This window comes from Lepus europaeus, chromosome 10 (assembly GCF_033115175.1).
Source record: "Lepus europaeus isolate LE1 chromosome 10, mLepTim1.pri, whole genome shotgun sequence".
Taxonomy (NCBI): domain Eukaryota; kingdom Metazoa; phylum Chordata; class Mammalia; order Lagomorpha; family Leporidae; genus Lepus; species Lepus europaeus.
In genome coordinates, this window is record NC_084836.1 from 8472275 (window position 1) to 8492360 (window position 20086).

Sequence of the window (20086 nt, forward strand, 5' to 3'; positions counted from 1 at the left end):
GGGCTGCAGGTCCCTCATCTGCCTTGGACTAAGAGGGCAGCAGGAGCCATGGTGCTCAGCAGGACCCTCCGGCAGGCTGGGCGGGGGCACACTGTGGCCCTCACAGGGTTCTGTTCCTCGGGGCCCCCAGGGTGGGGCTAACTTCTCCATCCTGTGCCGCAGCTGCAGCCCCTCATCCTGTGACATGGGCATCCCAGATTGGCGCTGGTTCGAGTCCTGGCTGCTCCACTTCCAATTCAGCTCCCTGCTAATGTGCCTGAGAAAGATGGCCCAGGGGCCGGTGCTGTGGCGTGGTTGGTAAAGCCCCAGCCTGCAGTGCCCGCATCCCATACGGGTGCCCGTTTGAGTCCCGACTGCCCCACTTCCGATGCAGCTCCCTGCTAATGTGCCTGGGAAAGTAACGAAAGATGGCCCACGTGCTTGGGCTCCTGCACCCACGTGGGAGATCCCAATGGAGCTGCTGGCTCCTGGCTTCAGGTTGGCACAGCTCCAGCCGTTGTGGCCATTCAGTGAGTGAATCAGCAGATGGAAGATCTCTCTCTCTGTCTCTGTAACTCTGCCTTTCATGTAAGTCCTTTTTATTTTTATTTATTTTTTTTCTAAATCAAGGGAAGGATGCATCCTGGGGCAACTGCATCCCAGGTCTCCTGCATCAGAGGCCTGAGTTCGAGTCCTGGCTCTGGTCCCAGTTCTAGCTTCCTGCCGACGCAGAGCTTGGGAGCAGCAGGCGATGGCTCAGGTACTTGGGTCCCTGCCACCCGTGCGGGAGACCTGGACTGGGTTCCTTGGCTTCATCCTGTCCCAGCCCCAGCTGTTGTGGGCATCTGGGGAGTGAACCAGTGGTTGGAAGATCTCTCTCAAAAAATGAAAATAATAGAAGTTTATAAATAAATAAAATCAAGGAACCATTAAATGTAGTAATAATGAATGTTGAATCAAGGTTGGATTATTTTTTGTATTTAAAGATTATTTATTTTGAAAGTCAGATTATAGAGAGAGAAGAAGAGACAGAGAGAGTTCTTTCATCCTCTGGTTCACTCCCCAAATGGCTGCCAGGGCTGGGGCTGGGCCAGGTGGAAGCCAGGAGCCAGGAGCTCCATCCAGACCCCCCATGTGGTTGGCAGGAGTCCAAGCACTTGGGCCATCTTCCGCTGTTTTCCCAGGCCATTAGCAGGGAGCTGGATCAGAAATGGAGCAGCTGGGACTTGAACCGGTGCTCATACAGGATTCTGGCATCTCAGGTGGTGGCTTTAGCCGCTAGTCCACAACGCCGGCCCCTGTGGTCACCTTTCTACAAATGTGGTGGTAACATACGATTGTAGAGATTGCTTTACAAGGGAATGGGCCACAGAGGCAAAAGTGCCAGGCTACAAAGCAAGTCCTCCTGTGGCCCCGCATCAGTGGGTGCAGCTGTCAGCCCCTGCGATGCTGTCCCACTCCCTGCCGCCATCTGTGGCACGATGGCAGGGAAAGAGGGAGCAAGAAAGAACAGTGGGAAAGCCAAGAGGCCTGTGGGAGGGGCCAGGCAGGTGCAGGGCAGCTGGGCCGAGAGCAAAGCCTGGACGGTGTGGACACTCAGCAGGCAGGGGGGAGGCGAGAGGCCAGGAGAGGGGGACTGGGCCGTGTGTCGGCTCGGGAGGCTGTGAGCACGGTCATCAGAGAGGGAAGGCCCAGGGAGGGAAGGCCCAGGTACGCCCACGAGAGCCTTGAGTGCCGAGGCCCAGAATTTTCCAGAAGTTCTTCATAAGTCCCCTGTGGCTGCTGTCACAAATCGCCACAAATCTGGCGACTGAGGGCCACAGAAATTTATTCTCTCTCAGTTCTGGGGACCAGATCTCTGACATCGACAGCGCCGGGCCCAAATTGTTGGCAGGACCGTAGCTCCCCCTGGGCGCTTCCGGGGAGGGCCCTGTCCTTGCCTCGTCCACAGCTCTGGGCTTGGGCCTGCCTCACCCCAGCCCTGGCCTTCACGGCCACACTCCCCTCTCCGCTGCCTCCCTCTTGAAGGGACACTTGCGGTTCCATGGAGAGCCCACCCTGATAATCCAGGATAATCTCCTCAAGTCAAGACCCCTAATTTAATCACATCTGCTGGGTCACGTTCCTGGATTCCAGGGATTAGCACCTAATCTCTGCAGAGAGCATTACCCCACCCACTGCAGGCCCAGGGCGCGGGCCTCCCGCTGCCCAGTGCACAGGAACCTCACACTTCTGCCCACCGGCCCCTCCAGGAGGAGAGGAGCAGGCTGGGCCACGCAAACTCCACAGGAAGTGGCTGGGCCAGGACCGGGGAGCACCAGGGGCTCAGAGGACAAGAGGGCCCCTGGCCTCCCTGGCTGTGGCCCTACACCTGCTCTGCACCCTCTCTTCAGGGTGACCCCAGGCCGCAGGGGCTCGCAGTCCGGGACCAGGAGCAGCGCTGGCCAGCCGCCTGTCTCCAGGATGCTGTGATGGTGGGCGACGCCCACAGCCGCTTCGGAACGGGGGCGAGGGAGGCCCAGAGCAGGGACTGCTGGTGTCTGCAGCCACCCCACCGTCAGCGCTTTCCTGTGCCTGCCCGGTGACTTTGTCATTTCTTACAGTTTCCACTCTGTGAGAAGTGAAGCAACCCTGTTTCAACTTTCTCCGGAAGAGCTTCGCGGGAGGGACCTGGCCACAGGCTGCATCCACCCAGGCGGCAGGTGGAGCCAAGCCAAGGAGCCCCGGAGCCAGGTGTCCCCTTTGTCACCCGCTCCAAGCCTGGGTCAGGCAGGAGAACACACAGCCAGCCCTGCCTGCCTTCCCTGAAGCTGGGGAACGCCCCCGCCCTCCCAGCCTCGCCAAACCCGGAATCCCCTAAACACCATCACGTGCGTCTTGGGGTCCTCTGATCTAAGTTGCGCCTCTTTCTAACCGCGTGGCTTTAAGGAAGCCGTTTAAACCTCCGCGAGCCTTGTCCTCGCTTGGAAGTGGGCGTGGGAATGGGCAGTAAGGGGCCCTTGCGCACGGCCGCTGGGCAGTGGTCTGCAGGCCCCCACCTTCCCCTCGGGCCTTCCTGGGCAATCCCCCAGCGTTTCTAAGACCCCGGCACCCGGCCTGGCACAGTCAGCCCGAGCGCATCGGGTGAGGGCCGCGAGGGGACACCCCCACTGTCTCCGGTGATCCGAGGACCCGGACCTGGAACCCAAGGCCAGTCAGACCCGGCAGTACTCCCGTCCCAGGCGGGCCCCAGCTGCGTGCCCCGGCGGCCCGGGGTCGCAGCCTCCCCCGCGCCTCCCACGCGCAGACTCCGGGGCCCGGCGCGCGGGGCCGCGGGGCCGCGGGGCCCCCGGGGAGGGCGGGGCGCGTCGGAGCCTTTGTGTTCAAATCGGCCAATGGGCGGCGTCGGAGGGCGGTGACGGCTGGCGGGGCCTGGCCAATGGGCTGGAGCCTGTCAGCGCTGACTGACAGCCGCACACATACACACTGGGCCACGCGCGCACAGCCCGGCCCCACTCGCGCAGCGCGGGCCACGGTCGGCCGCATTGTCCGCCCGCCAGCCCGCCAGCCCCTGTGGGTCCCGCGCCGCCGCTCCCCGCGCGCCCCGGCCCGGCCGCCGCTTCGGACCTGCGCACAGCGCGGCCCGCGCCATCTCGACGCGGGAAGGGGGCGCGCCCCGTGGCGCCGCGGGCCTCGGACGCCCCCGGCCCCGCACGGAGCAGCCGCGAGCCAGGTAACGGGGGTGCTGGGGCCGCTCCGCACTCCTCCGCGGGCCCGGCGCCCGGCCTGACCCCGCGGCAGCCGAGGGCCGCTCCGGCCAGGGCCGAGCTGCCAGGCCTGCCTGGTGCCTCGCCGGGCCGAGCTGGGCCAGGCTCCAGCCGAGCCGGGCGCACGCCCCTGGGCGGGTGCGGAGGGCCCCGCGGTGCCCCGGCCGGCGCCTGACTCATCTCCCGCCGCGCCACTGGTCAGCGGGGAGGGCGGCGTCTCCGGGCGGGACTTCCCGGGGCAGAGCCCCGGCTGTCCCAGACCGGCCCAGGGCAGTGCCAGGCGGCTGCTGTCCCGCCAGGCAGGACCGGGAGCGCGAGGCAGGCCCGTCTCGTTCAGTTCTGAAACAAAAACAAAACAGAGCAGCAGAGGAGGGCGGGGGGCGAGGGCGCGGAGCGGGGGCGGCGGCCGGGTGACAGCTCCCGCGGCGCAGCCCAGGGGGAGTGGGGTGGCAGTGCCCGGGCCCTTCGGCAGGTGTCCTGCGAGGCCCCTCAGCTCGGTGCCCAGGATCCAGGCTAAGCCTCGAGTCTGGGCGGAAACTCCGTATTCGCCTGTGATGGGGGAAGCCCAGTGGGCTCCCAGGTGGGGACGCCTGCTTTGTGTGAGCGTTTCGTAACCCGGGTGTGTGTGTGTGGGGGGGGGGTGCTCCGTTCTGCTGTGCGAAGATTACAGCTCCCCAGGCTCGCCTCTTGTTTTGGACGCTGGGCCTTTTTTTTTTTTTTTTTTTTTAAGCCCGGGAAGCTGTAGCTGAATGGTGAACTGTTCTGTGATCCCAGGGTGGTGCCAGCGAGGCTGAGAGGAGACGCTGGCAGCTGGGGAGGGTGCAGGCGGCCGGTGCTCACCAGCAGCAGCTCAGGGACCCCAGGCCGCGGGCCAGGGCTTCGTCCACTGCAGCAGGGCAGGGGTTAAGAGGAGGGGCCTTCAGGTGGGGGAGGGCGGGGGCGGGGTGCGATTGCCTTATAAGGAATGGAACTGAGACAGGGAGCCAGGCCAGCTTCCTGCTCTGGCTACTACCAGTGGGCCCTTTTACCCAGGGCAGGGTGCCAGGTGGGCACCCTCGCTGGGAAAGAGCAGCAAGCCGAGACAGGAGCTTGCCATGGGCTTGCAGCTGGACGAACCAGGCGTTCTGGTTCCAGCTCCGCCCCCGCCCCCTCGGGCCTGAGAACTAGTCGTTAAGAGAGCAGCCAGGAGCAGCTGAAGTCCCAGACTCTTGAGCGGCTTGGGCTGTAGCAGGGACCACCTCGGCCTCCCTGCACGCCCGGGTGACAGAGACACTGAGCCTTGGAGCTGAAAGATTTCTCCATCTTGCTCTTGCTGGGTCTTTTGTGCACACGGTCAGTTCCGGAGCCTGGGTTTCTGGCCCCCGTGGTGACTGGCGGGCAGGCAGGGACCTCCGTGGCACCCGCCTGCGCTGTTCGTTTGTTAGCGGATACTTGTTATGCAATGACTGTGTGCAGCCTGTCACCTCCCAAACAACTTGAAAACTTCGTAGAGGAGAGAAAGACCCAGCCTTGAGCTCGTCCCGGCTCTGTCGCTGACAGCCTGGGTGGCGGGGAGCCTCACCGTCCCAGGCTCCTCCCTTGCAAATAGGAGTGTCGGTGGCCACCCTGCCAGGAAGGGGAAACCTGTACTGAGCGGGCATTAGCACAGTGTTTCAGCGTCAGCTCAGCACGGCGCATCCGGGGCTGGAGCTGGGGTGACTGGGGCAGGTTTGTCTGGGGCCCGGGGCAGGGAGTGTCGCTGCTGAGAGGTTGGGGATGGCCAGCACACCCATCCTGGGAGACCAGAGCCAGCTCTCGGCAGAGGGCCAGGTGCCGTCGTGGGCTGGGGCTTCTGCTGCGTGGACCACACGGAGCTCAGCACCAACCCTGTGCCAAGTCCCACGGGAGAATCTCCACGGTTACCAAGCGGAGCTTGGACAGGGAAGGCAGCTGGCCGTGGGGTGCCATGCGGTGCCCAGGGCCTGTGCGGGGGTGGGGGGTGCTCTCTGCTGCCAGGCTCTGCTCCCCTCCTCCAGGGAGGGGCTCACGTGCGGTCCTCCTTCCTCTGCCCAGACTCTCGTCACCCCACCCATCATGTCGCGCCGAAGCCAGCGCCTGTCGCGCTACTCCCAGGCCGACGACGACGGTGACGGCGGCAGCAGCAGCAGTGGCGGGAGCTCAGCCATGGGGAGCCAGAGCACGCTGTTTAAGGACAGTCCTCTGAGGTAGGGCGGGCAGCGCCGCACCTGTCCCCTGTCCCGCCCCCACAGAGCCACCTTCCTGGGCAGGGGGGAGTTCTACCTTTCTTCACATGTGCACCCCATGCCCACCCACTGTAACACAGAGCTGCTGCCCTTGTGTTTGGGGAACAGGAAGTGGGGAGAGGCAGCTGCAGCATAAGCCGAAAACACAAACTGTGGGGCTGGCGGGAACCCTTTAGGGGAGACGGACTTCCTGGGCCCAGCCCATCGGGTTCGCCGCTGAGGAGGGCACCAAGCCCTGGCCTTTCTCCCCTGCTTGCTGGCCGCCCCCCTGCAGACAGGAAGCCTAGGCTGCAGCCCCCAGGGCTTTGGCTAGGAGGCTGAGCCGGTTGGTCCAGGTTTCCTGGGGTTGTAGAAATGAATCCTTTAAGAAGCATGGGGAAAACTTTGGTTTTGAGGTTGGAGATCTGTTTTTTCAATTTATTTGGAAGTCAGAGTTACACAGAGAGAAGGAGAGCAGAGTGTGTGTGTGGGGGGGGGGGGAGGTCTTCCATCCGCTGGTTCATTCCCCAGTTGGCCGCAACAGACCGAAGTCAGGAGCTTCTTCCGGGTCTCCCACACAGGTGGAGGAGCCAAGGCCTGGGGCCACCCTCTACTGCTTTCCCAGGCCATAGCAGAGAGCTGGATTGGAAGTGGAGCAGCCAGGTTTTGAACCTGCGCCCATATGGGATGTGGGCACTGCACGCAGCGGCTTTACCACTATGCCACCACACCACCTCCCCCTTTTTTTAAGATTGATTTATTTATTTGAAAGGCAGAGTTACGGAGAGGTAGAGGGGCAGAGAGAAAGAGAGAGGTCGCCCACCCAATGGTTCACTCCCCAGATGGCCACAATGGCCGGAGCTGCTCCAATCCCAAGCCAAGAGCCAGGGGCTTCCAGGTCTCCCACGCAGGTGCAGGGGCCCGAGGACTTGGGCCATCTACTGCTTTCCCAGGCCATGGCAGAGAGCTGGATCGGAAGTGGAGCAGCCGGGACTCAAACTGGCGTCCATATGGGATGCTGGCACTGCAGGCGGTGGCTTTACCCGCTATGCCACAGCGCCAGCCACAGAGATTTGGCTTTGATTCCTGGCTCCACCCCTCGCCTATCTGCCCGTGAGATTCACGGATATGAAGAGGGGAAGCACCTGCCCTGGCACACAGGAGTGGGCGGGACTTGGTAGCCTAGCAACGGGCCACCCACGCACCGCGGAGGGCGCGGGCGTTCCTGTTCCTGCCTGGGCTCACCTCCCCACCGCCTGGCTCTCCCCTTGTGGCTGTCCCGCAGAACCCTGAAGAGGAAGTCCAGCAACATCAAGCGGCTGTCGCCAGCTCCGCAGCTGGGCCCCTCCTCCGACTCGCACACCTCCTACTACAGCGAGTCCCTGGTGCGCCAGTCCTACATAGGCAGCCCGCGGGCCGCGTCCCTGGCCAGGAGCGCCCTGCTGGACAGCCAGCTGCGCAGCGAGCCCTACTGGGGTGAGTGGCCCGGGCTACCCCCGCGGGCCTCGCCGCCTCCGAGCCCCTCCTCCAGGGAGCCAGGAGAGCCCCTGATTCTTCCCGGCACAGGTGAGGACCTGCGCGAGAGGCGGCGGCGCGGCACCGAGAGCAGCAAGGTCAACGGGCTGGCCGAGGACTTCCCGGGCTCTTCCTCGGGCTACTCCTCTGAGGATGACTTCGGGGGTAGGCAGACCGGGGTCCGCGGGGTGGGGTGGGGGGGTCATGGGAAGCCCGGGCGGGGCGAGCTGGAGAAGGAGGAGTTTATCCCCTCCCCCCAGGCCAGCGCCTCCGGCTTGGGGCTCTTGGGGCTCCGGCGCTGTGTGTAAATGTGGGGGCTGCCCCCGTGGGTGCTCAGCACTGCACTGATGCCTCCTGCCTGCCCGCATGGGGATGCGGGATGCAAACGAGCTCTGGTGGGAAATAAAACGGCAGAAGCCTGGCGTCCCGTGTGCAGGCCCTGGCGGTGCTGGGACACAGGCAGGCTCTCTGCTCGCGGGTGACGTGGGGGTGACGGTCTGCGTCCCAGGGCTCCTCACCGGGAGCTGCTCCCCTCTCGCCCCTCCCCGCAGGCTGCTCCGAGGCCCACCAGCACAGTTCGGGGTCGCGGCTAAGAGGCGCCGTCTCCCAGGCGGGCTCCTTCCTGTGGATGGTGGTCACTTCCCCAGGTGGGTGCTGCCACCCCGCGGGCTCGGTCGGCTCCAGAGAGGCTGTGGGAGCGTCGTCGGCAGCTTGTTCTGGACTAATCTCCGGGAGCCCGGAGCTGCGGGAGCAGTCGGGGGAGGTGGGATCGGAGGAAGTGGGTGACCACAGGGGCCCCAGACCCGCTGCACGGACGGGCAGGGCCAGGGTGCTCTCGGCCCCCATGTGAAGCAGGCGCCTGCCGGTTTCGTTCTCAGGCCGGCTGTTCGGACTCCTCTACTGGTGGATCGGCACCACCTGGTACCGCCTGACCACAGCCGCCTCCCTCCTGGACGTCTTCGTTTTAACCAGGTGAGCGAGACCCCAGCCCCAGGCGGAGGAGCGCGTCCGTGCTCCAAGCTGCAGTCTCTCCAGGGAGCAGGGAGTGGCCTTTGGGCCGTCTCTGCCTTCGGGGAACACTGCACGCAGCTTCTCCTTCCTGCTGACCCCCCACCCCCAGCCACTGCTCAGCCAGGGCGGATGTCTCCCCTCCTGCTGGGGAGGTCCCCCTCACCCCGGCCCCGAGCGTCCCCCACGGGCACTCAAAGCCCAAGGAGGCCTGCGGACGCCCAGACGCAGGTGGCCGAGGCCCTGAGCCGTCAGAAGGAGGAGCTGGGAGCTTGGATGGAGCGGGCAGTCAGAGCCCCTCTGGCCAGGATCAGGGCAGGACGAGCCGTTGGCGGCTCTGCTGAGAGGAGGGCGGAGGACAGGCCCGTTGTCACCAGAAGCGGCTTGTCTGTCTCGAAGGCCCTGTCTGTGAGAATTTCTGGGGTGTTACAAAGACCACACAATTTCTGGGACATCAGTAAAATTCAGTGTAAAAAGAGTGCCATCCCTGCCCCTGTGGGTGAAGCTCCAAGGCTCAAGGGTGCCCCCTAGCCCTGGGCCGGGACTCAAAAGGCACCTTGAGGGACACACACACACACCCCCGGGAACCTGGCGCCCCGACCACCTCCTCCTCACCCTGCCCACCTGCCCCTGGCCTGACCTCCTCCTCCTCACCCTGCCCACCTGCCCACTGGCCCCAACCTCCTCCTCCTCACCCTGCCCACCTGCCCCTGACCTCCTCCTCCTCACCCTGCCCACCTGACCCTGACCTCCTCCTCCTCACCCTGCCCACCTGCCCACTGGCCCCAACCTCCTCCTCCTCACCCTGCCCACCTGACCCTGACCTCCTCCTCCTCACCCTGCCCACCTGCCCCTGGCCTGACCTCCTCCTCCTCACCCTGCCCACCTGCCCCTGACCTCCTCCTCCTCACCCTGCCCACCTGCCCCTGGCCTGACCTCCTCCTCCTCACCCTGCCCACATGACCCTGACCTCCTCCTCCTCACCCTGCCCACTCTGCCCCTGGCCTGACCTCCTCCTCCTCACCCTGCCCACCTGACCCTGACCCTGACCTCCTCCTCCTCACCCTGCCCACCTGACCCTGACCTCCCCCTCCTCACCCTGCCCACTCTGCCCCTGACCTCCTCCTCCTCACCCTGCCCACCTGCCCACCTGCCCCTGACCTCCTCCTCCTCACCCTGCCCACCTGCCCCTGACCTCCTCCTCCTCACCCTGCCCACCTGCCCCTGGCCTGACCTCCTCCTCCTCACCCTGCCCACCTGCCCACTGGCCCCAACCTCCTCCTCCTCACCCTGCCCACCTGCCCCTGACCTCCTCCTCCTAACCCTGCCCACCTGCCCCTGGCCTGACCTCCCCCTCCTCACCCTGCCCACCTGACCCTGGCCTGACCTCCTCCTCCTCACCCTGCCCACTCTGCCCCTGACCTCCTCCTCCTCACCCTGCCCACCTGCCCCTGGCCCCGACCTCCTCCTCCTCACCCTGCCCACCTGTCCCTGACCTCCCCCTCCTCACCCTGCCCACCTGACCCTGACCTCCCCCTCCTCACCCTGCCCACTCTGCCCCTGGCCTGACCTCCTCCTCTTCACCCTGCCCACCTGCCCCTGGCCCTGACCTCCTCCTCCTCACCCTGCCCACCTGCCCCTGACCTCCTCCTCCCCACCCTGCCCACCTGACCCTGACCCGACCTCCTCCTCCCCACCCTGCCCACTCTGCCCCTGGCCCCGACCTCCTCCTCCTCACCCTGCCCACCTGCCCCTGACCTCCTCCTCCTCACCCTGCCCACCTGTCCCTGACCTCCCCCTCCTCACCCTGCCCACCTGACCCTGACCTCCTCCTCCTCACCCTGCCCACTCTGCCCCTGGCCTGACCTCCTCCTCTTCACCCTGCCCACCTGACCCTGACCTCCCCCTCCTCACCCTGCCCACCTGCCCCTGACCTCCCCCTCCTCACCCTGCCCACCTGCCCCTGGCCTGACCTCCTCCTCCTCACCCTGCCCACCTGCCCCTGACCTCCCCCTCCTCACCCTGCCCACCTGCCCCTGACCTCCTCCTCCCCACCCTGCCCACCTGACCCTGACCCGACCTCCTCCTCCTCACCCTGCCCACTCTGCCCCTGACCTCCCCCTCCTCACCCTGCCCACCTGCCCCTGACCTCCTCCTCCCCACCCTGCCCACTCTGCCCCTGACCTCCTCCTCCTCACCCTGCCCACCTGACCCTGACCTCCTCCTCCTCACCCTGCCCACGGCCCCGACCTCCTCCTCCCCACCCTGCCCACCTGACCCTGACCCGACCTCCTCCTCCCCACCCTGCCCACCTGCCCCTGGCCCCGACCTCCTCCTCCTCACCCTGCCCACTCTGCCCCTGCCCCTGACCTCCCCCTCCTCCCCCTGCCCACCTGCCCCTGACCTCCTCCTCCTCACCCTACCCACCTGCCCCTGACCTCCTCCTCCCCACCCTGCCCACCTGCCCCTGGCTCGACCTCCCCCTCCTCACCCTGCCCACCTGCCCCTGGCCTGACCTCCTCCTCCTCACCCTGCCCACCTGCCCCTGGCCTGACCTCCTCCTCCCCACCCTGCCCACCTGCCCCTGACCTCCCCCTCCTCACCCTGCCCACCTGACCCTGGCCTGACCTCCTCCTCCTCACCCTGCCCACCTGCCCCTGGCCTGACCTCCTCCTCCTCACCCTGCCCACCTGCCCCTGGCCTGACCGCCTCCTCCTCACCGTGTCCACTCTGCCTCCTGGCGGCCCAGGCGCTTCTCGTCCCTGAAGACGTTCCTGTGGTTCCTGCTGCTGCTGCTGCTCCTGACCGGCCTGACCTACGGTGAGCCTGCCCTGCTCGGCCCGGGCCTGGGCGGGGAGTGGGGAGGTGAATGCTGCCATCGCGGAGCTGGGCCGGGGCTGGAGCAGCGGTGCCGCGCTGGCGGCTATCTCTGCAACACCCTTTGTGCCCGCCCCCACCTCGGGGCAGGGACCGCCCCAGGACAGCTGTGATTGGGTAAAAGGCAGGGACCCGGATGCCACTGTTAGTGGCACCTTCCCTCCATTCCAAACCAGGGCGTGGTCTCTGGGCACGGAGGGACAGCGTGGCCAGGAGGAGTGAGTCCCTCCTTTGTCCGGACCGGCCCTGCGCCCAGCTCCCCCTGCCCGCCACTCCCCCCCACGGCTGTGTGTTCGGCTTCAGTCTGACAGCCTCACCTGTTTTCCGGTTCCCTCTGAGTCACCTGTGTGGCCCCGGGCTCATTTTGGTGATCGCACCAGTGTATAACTAAAGGCCACGCTTCAGTGGATCACTCGAGAGAGTTGGTTTTATGGGTTCGGGGTTTATCCAACTCCTGTCTCCTTTACCGATACCTGGGTAGGACATCCCCTGAACGTTGGCTTCCTTGCTGTGTTCCCTGCTCTAAGCATAGCTCGTTGATCTCCGGTGGAAACTGGGCAGCGCCCTTGAGGGCGGCGCAGTGCTCCATCAGGCTGGTCCAGCCAGTGTCACGGTCACGTCACACGGAGAGGGGCCAGGAGGCCTGCCCAGGCCGTGCCAACATGTGCCAGGCCCTGCCCATCCGGGGCCTCGAGCCCGGTGGGCCTGTGCTTCCCCTTTTGCCCTGAGTGGCCAGTGTGGCGTCTTCCCAGGATGGGGACCCCCCCCCACTGCCGGGGCGTTGTCAGGGTCTCTCTCCCCCTCCTCCCTGCCCCGGAGGAACATCACAAAGCAGATATCTCCTAGCAAGTGCAGCCTCCCGTGCAGGAGGCGGGACCAGCCTCACAGCTCTTGCAGCTTTTAAATCCCGCCCTCTCTGGGGTATGGCCAGATGCCATGTGTTCCAAGCGCCCCAGGTGGTTCTGATAGACAGCCCAGCAAAGAACCCAGGTTCCACCCCCGGGTCATCCCCAGTGCCCAGAAGCTGTTGTCTCCCAAGTTCACCATCTGCAGCAACACGGCCAGGATGGGGGCCAAGAATGACAGCCCTGGCAGCCCTCTCCCCGCTCACAGGCCGCAGAGGCCTGGGGAGGTTCGCCTGCCTCCTCCTGGTGTGTGCCCGGGCCCGGGCCCAGCTAACCCAGTCCCCCCACCCCGCCCCGCCCAGGCGCTTGGTATTTCTACCCCTTTGGGCTGCAGTCGATCCACCCCGCTGTGGTTTCCTGGTGGGCAGCGAGGGACGGCAGGAGGCAGCAGGAGGTGTGGGAATCCAGAGACGCCGCCCCCCATTTCCAGGTGGGTATTTGGGGGTCGCACCTGGCTGCCCGCTGCTCGCAGGCGAAGGGCCCTACTGCTGGCCAGCAAGGAGTAGGAGACAGGACTTGCATCGCCTCCCCAGGCGCTCGATCGGGTCCGGGGAAAGCTGGGATGTGGGAGCCCCGGACGGGCAAGTCCTGACCAGTGGGGCCTGGATCAGGCCAGCCCGGAAGATGCACTTTGGGTTCTGACTTTGGCGCCCAAGGGACCTCTCGCTTCTGAAAAGGCGCCCGTGTGGGTGAGCTCTGCTGGTGCCTTCGGTGGTGCACACTCTGCTGCTCTGGGGCCCCTCCGTGCACACACAGCCGTGGCCTGTTAAAGCCCAAGGCGGGGGATCTTCCAGGAAGTTTGGGCGTTTAGGGCACCAGGGGGTGGTCCTGTGTGCTCAGAGGCGCTTAGGTGATGGTGGGCGTGGCAGAGCCTCCGAGCCCATCTTCACTGTTGAGTTCCCTGCCCTGCACCTGTCACACCCACTGTCCCAGCTGGGTCACCCCCTTCTCTGCTGATCGGGGTATGGGGTGGGGGTTACCTGCATTTAAATATGACAGAGAGGAGCACGTGGCCTCGTCAGACACCGCAAAGTCAGCAGCCAGGTGCCCGGGTGGCCCTTCTGGTCCGAGCAAGGGCAGGCGTGCACCTGCCATTGACAGCAGCTCTGGGCCTAGATGCTTGCAGGGGCCGCTGTCCCTGTGCACTTTGGTCGCCCAGCTGGGCAGCCAGGACTTGCTCTCGCGGCTGCTGGGCAAGGCTCCGGGAGAAGAGGTGAGGCAGAGGCCGGAGCCCTGGCACCTGCGCCATGTTCTGGGCATAGCCAGGCCCAGGCAGAGGAAACCTTGGTGGGCACGCCCGCAGGGTCCCGATGCAGAGCGGCAGTTTCACGAGCCAGAGCCTGAAGGTGACCGGGCCCTGGCTGCGCCCTCCGGGGAGGAGGGCAGCCGTGGCCAGTGGGGGCAGCAAGCTGACGGATGTGCCGCCAGCGCCGGGGGTGAGCGCACGGCCTGGTAAACCTGAGCCGTTATCCTCGCGCTGGGATGGTTCGACCTGGGCGGGCATCCCTGCCGCACTGCGTGCGGCCTCGTGTTTTCCCCATCTGTTTTGTGGATGCTTCCTGACCACGATTTCGGCCGTGGTAAGATACATCCGAGACTTTTCCTTTGTAGTCATTAAGATGTGGAATGCAGTTCCATTTTATAACCACCTTATCTGTAAAAGGGGGTGGAGTCAAGTGGGGCCACGCCTTCTTATTTGCTCACCTTTGCAGGGACACAGGGGCGAGGAGGCGGCGGGGGCGGCCCCACCGCTGGTTCGCTTTCTGAGCCCTGCCGAGTGTGTCGCACCCGTGTCAGAACCTCCAGCACTCGGTGCCCTCTGCCCTTTCACGCGCAGGCGGCGGTTGGGGTTGTAGTTCTTGGCACAGGTTCTGTTGTTTAGCCAAAGGTTTAGCCAAGGTTCTCAAAGCTCGTGATGCGCTGTCGATGCCACCCGCAGACGCAAAGAACTCTCTTCCGTCCTCTCTATTTCCCCTTCCAGCCCCAGTCACCTGTGGCAGGTGCACCAGCCTGTGAGAGGCCACCGCTGGGCCCCCAGGCCCTGCTGTCCCGCACCTACACGGGTGTGGGCCCAGGCCCCCTGCCCCCCTGGCCTCTCCCAGGACTGTGCCCGCACCAGGACCCTCTCCCCAGGACCGCCTTCCTGCTTTTGGGACCAGCTCCAGTGTGTCCCGGGAGCCCTCCTCGCACACCCCTGCCAGGCGCCCGGCCTCTGTGCCTCCAGGGCGCGCCTTCCCTCACGGGCCAGCTCTGTGACCCTTGCCCCTGCCTCCCCCCCTGCCCACCAGGCTGAGCAGCGCCTGCTGTCCCACGTGCACTCCCTGGAGCGGCGCCTGGAGGCCCTCGCGGCCGAGTTCTCCTCCACCTGGCAGAAGGAGGCCGTGCGGCTGGAGCGCCTGGAGCTGCGGCAGGGGGCGGCTGGCCAGGGCGGGGGCGGCCTGAGCCAGGAGGACACCCTGGCCCTCCTGGACGGGCTGGTGAGCCGCCGCGAGGCCGCCCTGAAGGAGGACCTGCGCAAGGACGCCGCGGCTCGCCTGCAGGTGACGCCGCGGGTGGGGCCGAGAGGTCAGGGCCACCTGCCCTGGCGCTGGGTGCTGACCCCTCCGTGTCTGGCAGGAGGAGCTGGCCGTCCTGAGGGCGGAGCAGCACCGAGACGTGGAGGACCTCTTCCGCAAGATCGTGCAGGCCGCCCAGGTCGGTGGGCGTGGTGGCCCCTGGGGCGTGGGCTGGGGAGGGCCCTGTCCCCTGCTTCTCTGTTGGGGCAGAGCCTGCCTGGGACTCCACAGGGGCCTTGACCCCCGGCCAGCTTGGCTCCCCTGCTGGGCAACAGGTTCCTCCGGGCTCAGTGTTTTCCCTTCTTTGTGCCTCCAGGAGTCTGAGGCTCGAGTCCAGCAGCTGAAGTCCGAGTGGCAAAGGTAGGGGCCAAGCCTGGGCTTGCTGCTCCCCACCCCCTCCCCCACCCCCCCAGGTAGGGCTGAGGCCTGGCTCAGAGCCCCCTTCTGTAGGTGCAGCGGAGGTGAGCAGGGGGCCGCCGAAGTGGGAGGTGGGCATGGCCATGGGGTGGGATTCGTGGGGTCATTTGTTCCCCTCTCCTCTGGGTGCCCGTGTGACAGTGGCCGTCTTAGGCCCAGATGTCCACACTTGCAGATTACGGCTCTGGGCGTGAACAGGGACCTGGACTGGGGTTAGCCCTGGGACACGCAAGCCCATGTGGGTGGGTGGCAGGCAAGCACTCCCATACCTGGAGCCAACCAGGGGGTCCTCCCCTCCTCCTCTGTGGGACCAGGACGGCCCAGGAGGCCCTGCAGGAGAGCGCCCTGAAGGAGCTGGGCCGTCTGCAGGGCCAGCTGGGCTCCCTGCGCCACGAGCTGGAGGCCCTGGCCCTGAAGCAGAGCTCCGTGGCGGACGAGGTGGGCCTGCTGCCCCAGAGGATCCAGGCCGTGCGGGACGACGTGAGTTCACACCAGCCCGAGACCACGAGCCCTGGCCCCTGGGCCTCCCTTGTGAACTGGGCGCGGCCCAGGCAGTGCTTGCTGTCCCGCTCTGCCTCCCATCCCTGCCCCCGCCGGGCCTGGGCCCCCGCGGTTCCCCCACAGCTCTGCTCCGCCCGCAGGTGGAGTCTCAGCTCCCTGCCTGGGTTGCTCAGTTCCTTCGCGGCGGCGGGGGAGCCCGCACCGGGCTGCTGCAGAGGGAGGAGCTCCAGGCTCAGCTGCGAGAGCTGGAGAGCAAGATCCTGGCCCAGGTGGCCGAGACGCAGGGCACCTCGGCCAGGGAGGCCGCAGCCGCCCTCAGTCTGACGCTGCAGAGAGAAGGCGTGATCGGGGTGACCGAGGAGGTGAGGACCGAGTGCCCCGGCCTGCCACACACACAGGCTGCCCTCCTCCCTGGGGCTCAGCCCCTGCCACGTTCCAGGACACGAGTGACACACAGCAGGCTCGGATGTGTGCTCGGGGGCTGGCGTGGTGCAGGCCTGGGGGTCCCCGGCCCCTGGCAGTGGGGCACGGTGGGGGGGGGGCGGACGAGCCTGCTCGCGCCGTGACTGCGTCCTGGGGCGGGGCTTCAGCAGGTGCACCGGATCGTGAAGCAGGCCCTGCAGCGCTACAGCGAGGACCGCATCGGGATGGTGGACTACGCCCTCGAGTCGGGAGGTGCGTACTCATGTCCTCACTCCGCCTTGCCCTGGTCCCAGCCCTGGTCCCAGCCCTGGTCGCAGCCCTGGTCGCAGCCCTGGCCGGGCCCCTGGCACCTGCTGAGCAAGCGTGGCTGGGGATCAGCAGAAATCACCCAGCCGAGACGCGCAGCGAGTCTGTCCCTGCCCGGGGAAGGCATTATGTGCCAAGCGGCACGACAGTGCAAGCGAGGGCTGAGGCCTGGGCCACCTGCCCTCCGTCCTTAGCAGGGAGACAGGCCAGGGAAGTGCCCTCTGGCTGCTCCCGCCCTCCCTGCTGGGGGCTCCCGAGGCTGGCCATCCAGGCTCCTCCCCTGCGGGCGCCCACCCTGCCCCTCTCTGCCGTCTCAGGGGCCAGTGTCATCAGTACCCGGTGTTCCGAGACCTACGAGACCAAGACCGCCCTCCTCAGCCTCTTTGGCATCCCTCTGTGGTACCACTCCCAGTCGCCCCGCGTCATCCTCCAGGTACGCACTGAGCGCCCTGGGAGACTGTTCCCTCCTGGCTTGGCCAAAGCTGGACTCAGGGCCCTGCCCTGACATGGCCTCTCCCCCTGCAGCCAGACGTGCACCCAGGCAACTGCTGGGCCTTCCAGGGCCCGCAGGGCTTCGCTGTGGTCCGCCTCTCTGCCCGCATCCGCCCGACGGCTGTCACCTTAGAGCACGTGCCCAAGGCCTTGTCTCCCAACAGCACCATCTCCAGTGCCCCCAGGGACTTTGCTGTCTTTGTGAGTACCCACCTGCGGGAGGTCTTCACCTGCTGGGGAGGGAGGGCAGGCCCTGGAGTTGGGAGAAGTGGAGCCAGGCTGAGCTGGCACGGCAGTCCCAGCTACCGCAGGGACTGAGGTGCGTGTTAAGGGACTCGCCCCAGCCCCACAGCATCACATGCTTAGCCTGAGTGGTGGGAGGGTCCCCCGCCCTCCAGCCAACCCCCCACATCGGCCGCACTGTCTCGCAGGGGTTTGATGAGGACCTACAGCAGGAGGGGACCCTGCTCGGCAAGTTTACCTACGATCAGGACGGGGAGCCCATTCAGACGTTCTACTTCCAGGTACAGGGTCTGTCCTGTGGGTGGGGCACGGGGCTCGGTGAGGCACAGGCCCTGCCTGGGCACAGCGCACCCGAAGGGCCAGCACAGCCCCGCGGGTGGTTGGGGTTACCAGGGCGACAGGACTGCGGAGGACACTCTGGGAGGGACCCGCATGGGCCAGGATGCAGCTGGCCAGGGCCAGGCAGTGTCTGAGGCTGGAGTTACAAACGCAGATTCCTGGTCTCACTGCCACCATAGCCCCCCCGCCCCCTTAGAGCTGACGGCGCCCAGCACCTGCCCCTGAACAAAACCCGCAGTCGGGCGGGGACCCACAGCAGGGGCTCAGTGCGGGGGCTGGGGCAGCGGCAGGGAGGCAGGCCAACCGGGGGCGGGGCTGGCACTGAGCGCTTTGGTAAGGTCGCTGCATGGAAGCCAGAAGCCAGGGAGACAGGAAGTGGCTGCCGGGGAACAGTCCAGAGGGGTCGGGAGGGGAAAGGTGGGCCGGCTCCTGACTGCTGCACGGCCAGCTGGGAGTGGGTCGAGGGGCTGGTGCAGGCCGGGAGCCGTCTGGACGCTGAGCTGACGGTGCCTGTGGTGCCAGCTAGCAGAGCTCCAGCCCCAGGTGCTGACTGAGCCAGGGAGGGGACGACCCGGCAAGCGCCAGGCTCTGCGCCAGCTTCCGGAACACGCACGGAGCAAACCCTCCCCGTGGCCGTGCTGGCCCTCGAAGCATTAAATGAGCGTGGGTGGGTCCGGCCCAGTTTGGGTGAATCATGCTGGTCCCGGGCACCCAGCCCATTTCCAGGTGGCCCAAGGCCTGGGCCTCACACGGGCTCGTGGGGGCGGTGGCTCCGTACGGAGCCGAAGTCTGGGCTCTGACCCACTGGCTGGGAGCAGAAGAGCAGCTCTTGGAGCCCCAGGGCGGGGTGGGGGGGGGGAGATGGGAGCATCTGGGCCACCCCCATACACACTGCTCTGCCCCACCCCGGGTCGCGGAGGCCTCAGGAGGCTGGGAGCTCTGAACCTGTTTTCTCTGCCCAGGCCCCAACGATGGCCTCGTACCAGGTGGTGGAGCTGCGCATCCTGACCAACTGGGGCCACCCTGAGTACACCTGCATCTACCGCTTCAGGGTACACGGGGAGCCTGCCCATTAACGCCATCCTCGTGCCTGCGGCCAGCCCTCTCAGCACGCACCCCTGCCCTGGGAGGGTGCACGCAGCAGCCCCCCTCTCGCACACATCTGACCAGCGCTGACTTCTGGGAGCAGGAGAGGCAGCCTGCAAGGGCCAGCGACTCTCCATGCTTCCTCCTCCACACGCTGCGCTCAAGGGGTGTACATATGTAGCATATCGTGGGGGGACTGGAGTTGGGAGAGGTCGGACCCAGCTGCCCTCGCCCAGGGCGGAGGGGCTGGCACCCAGGGGTGCGGGTAAAGCGGGTGCCAAAGCTGCGGGTTGAGTGGACAGTGCTGCCCTGGCACACGCCCACGCACTGCACCCACTCACATGGGGCTGCTGGCCCTTCCCACAGGACTTGTGCCATTGGCCCACGGGCCCCTAGGGGCTTCTCTCGAAGCCTGGAGTTGTGCCAAGTAGGGACGGTCGTGAATGGTCTCTTGGAGGGGCCGTGTCCTGGGAGCCTCCCAGGTTTGCTACCTGTATGTGGGGGTGGCCCCAGCCAGCCCGAGTCCCCTCTGCTGACCACAGCAGACGCTCTTCTGCCGATGCTACGTCCCATCCCTGCCTGCGACCCCAGGCCGGCTTTTGGGGCCGTTAACAGCCAGGCTGGGGAGCAGGGGACCCCAGAGCTGTTGGGAAGATGCCAGTGGCGCTGAGCTGTCAGGTGTCGGATCCGCGAGCAGGGCTGCGTGCGCCCTCGGCCCTCTGGCTGCTTCTCCATGGCAGGCAGGGGCACAGGGCCTGGGGAGGAGGCCATGGAGGTCACCCTGGGTAGGGGGGAGAGGGCTTTCAGACCAGCAGGCCCTGCTGCCTGTGTATTTCTCCAAGTCTGTTTTTTACTGAAAAGCTAAGGGCTTGATCCTAGCCCCGTTCTGTGGGGCACAGCCAGGGACATGCGGGGTGGCCCTGGCCTCCCGCCCTCCAGGGCTGGCACCGGCACAGTCCCCGCCCCAACCAGGTCTTGTTTTGCGCTCTCCTGTCACAAATGCTGCACTGTTGGTTAATTTTTTTATCTGCAGATTCTAATTTATGCCTATGCAAAAGAAAACAAATAAACACGGATGCCCAGGGCGGACAGGTGTGTTTCTGCTCACTCCAGGCTGCTCTCGGACAGTTGAGGGAATGATTTCCCAGGTGAATCGATGTCCCCAGACTCACTCCTAGTTTAGAACCCCGGCCAGAGGCCGGGCCTGCTCCAGGGCTTCCAGGCTCAGGGGTTGGCAGGAGCAGGGTGGCGCCTCACCCATCAGCTAGGCCCCTCCTGGCCCATTGCTGCTGAGCGTGTCCACCGTGGTGCGGCACTCCTCACCCACAGGAGCAGAGTCCCCAGCAGAACCACGACCTGCTGGCTGCTGTGGGCCACAGCAGCTCCTGACTTTGTTCGGGGCCGTTCCCTACCTGGACCCTGACCATGTCTGAGAAAATGCAAGGCAGGAACCTGCTCAGGAGAGGGGCAGG

General features: G+C 66.0%; 1 protein-coding gene across 3 annotated transcripts; it reads left to right on the forward strand.

Moving 5' to 3' along the window:
* Positions 1-3594: 3594 nt before the first annotated feature.
* On the forward strand, positions 3595-19705 carry SUN2 (Sad1 and UNC84 domain containing 2). Of its 3 annotated transcripts, XM_062202835.1 has the most exons (18): positions 3596-3691; positions 5778-5929; positions 7233-7423; positions 7514-7627; positions 8014-8109; positions 8341-8434; positions 11220-11290; positions 12555-12682; positions 14541-14792; positions 14869-14946; positions 15124-15167; positions 15539-15704; positions 15866-16087; positions 16316-16400; positions 16772-16887; positions 16980-17147; positions 17378-17470; positions 18491-19705. In XM_062202835.1, the coding sequence occupies exons 2-18, from the start codon at positions 5799-5801 to the stop codon at positions 18602-18604; spliced, it is 2163 nt and encodes a 720-aa protein (XP_062058819.1). In that variant the 5' UTR covers positions 3596-3691; positions 5778-5798; the 3' UTR covers positions 18605-19705. The 3 variants fall into 3 exon arrangements, with proteins under 3 accessions (XP_062058817.1, XP_062058819.1, XP_062058818.1); XM_062202833.1 differs by having other exon boundaries at positions 3595-3691; positions 7233-7627; XM_062202834.1 differs by lacking the exon at positions 3596-3691 and adding an exon at positions 4189-4305 and having other exon boundaries at positions 7233-7627.
* The last annotated feature ends 381 nt before the right edge of the window (positions 19706-20086 follow it).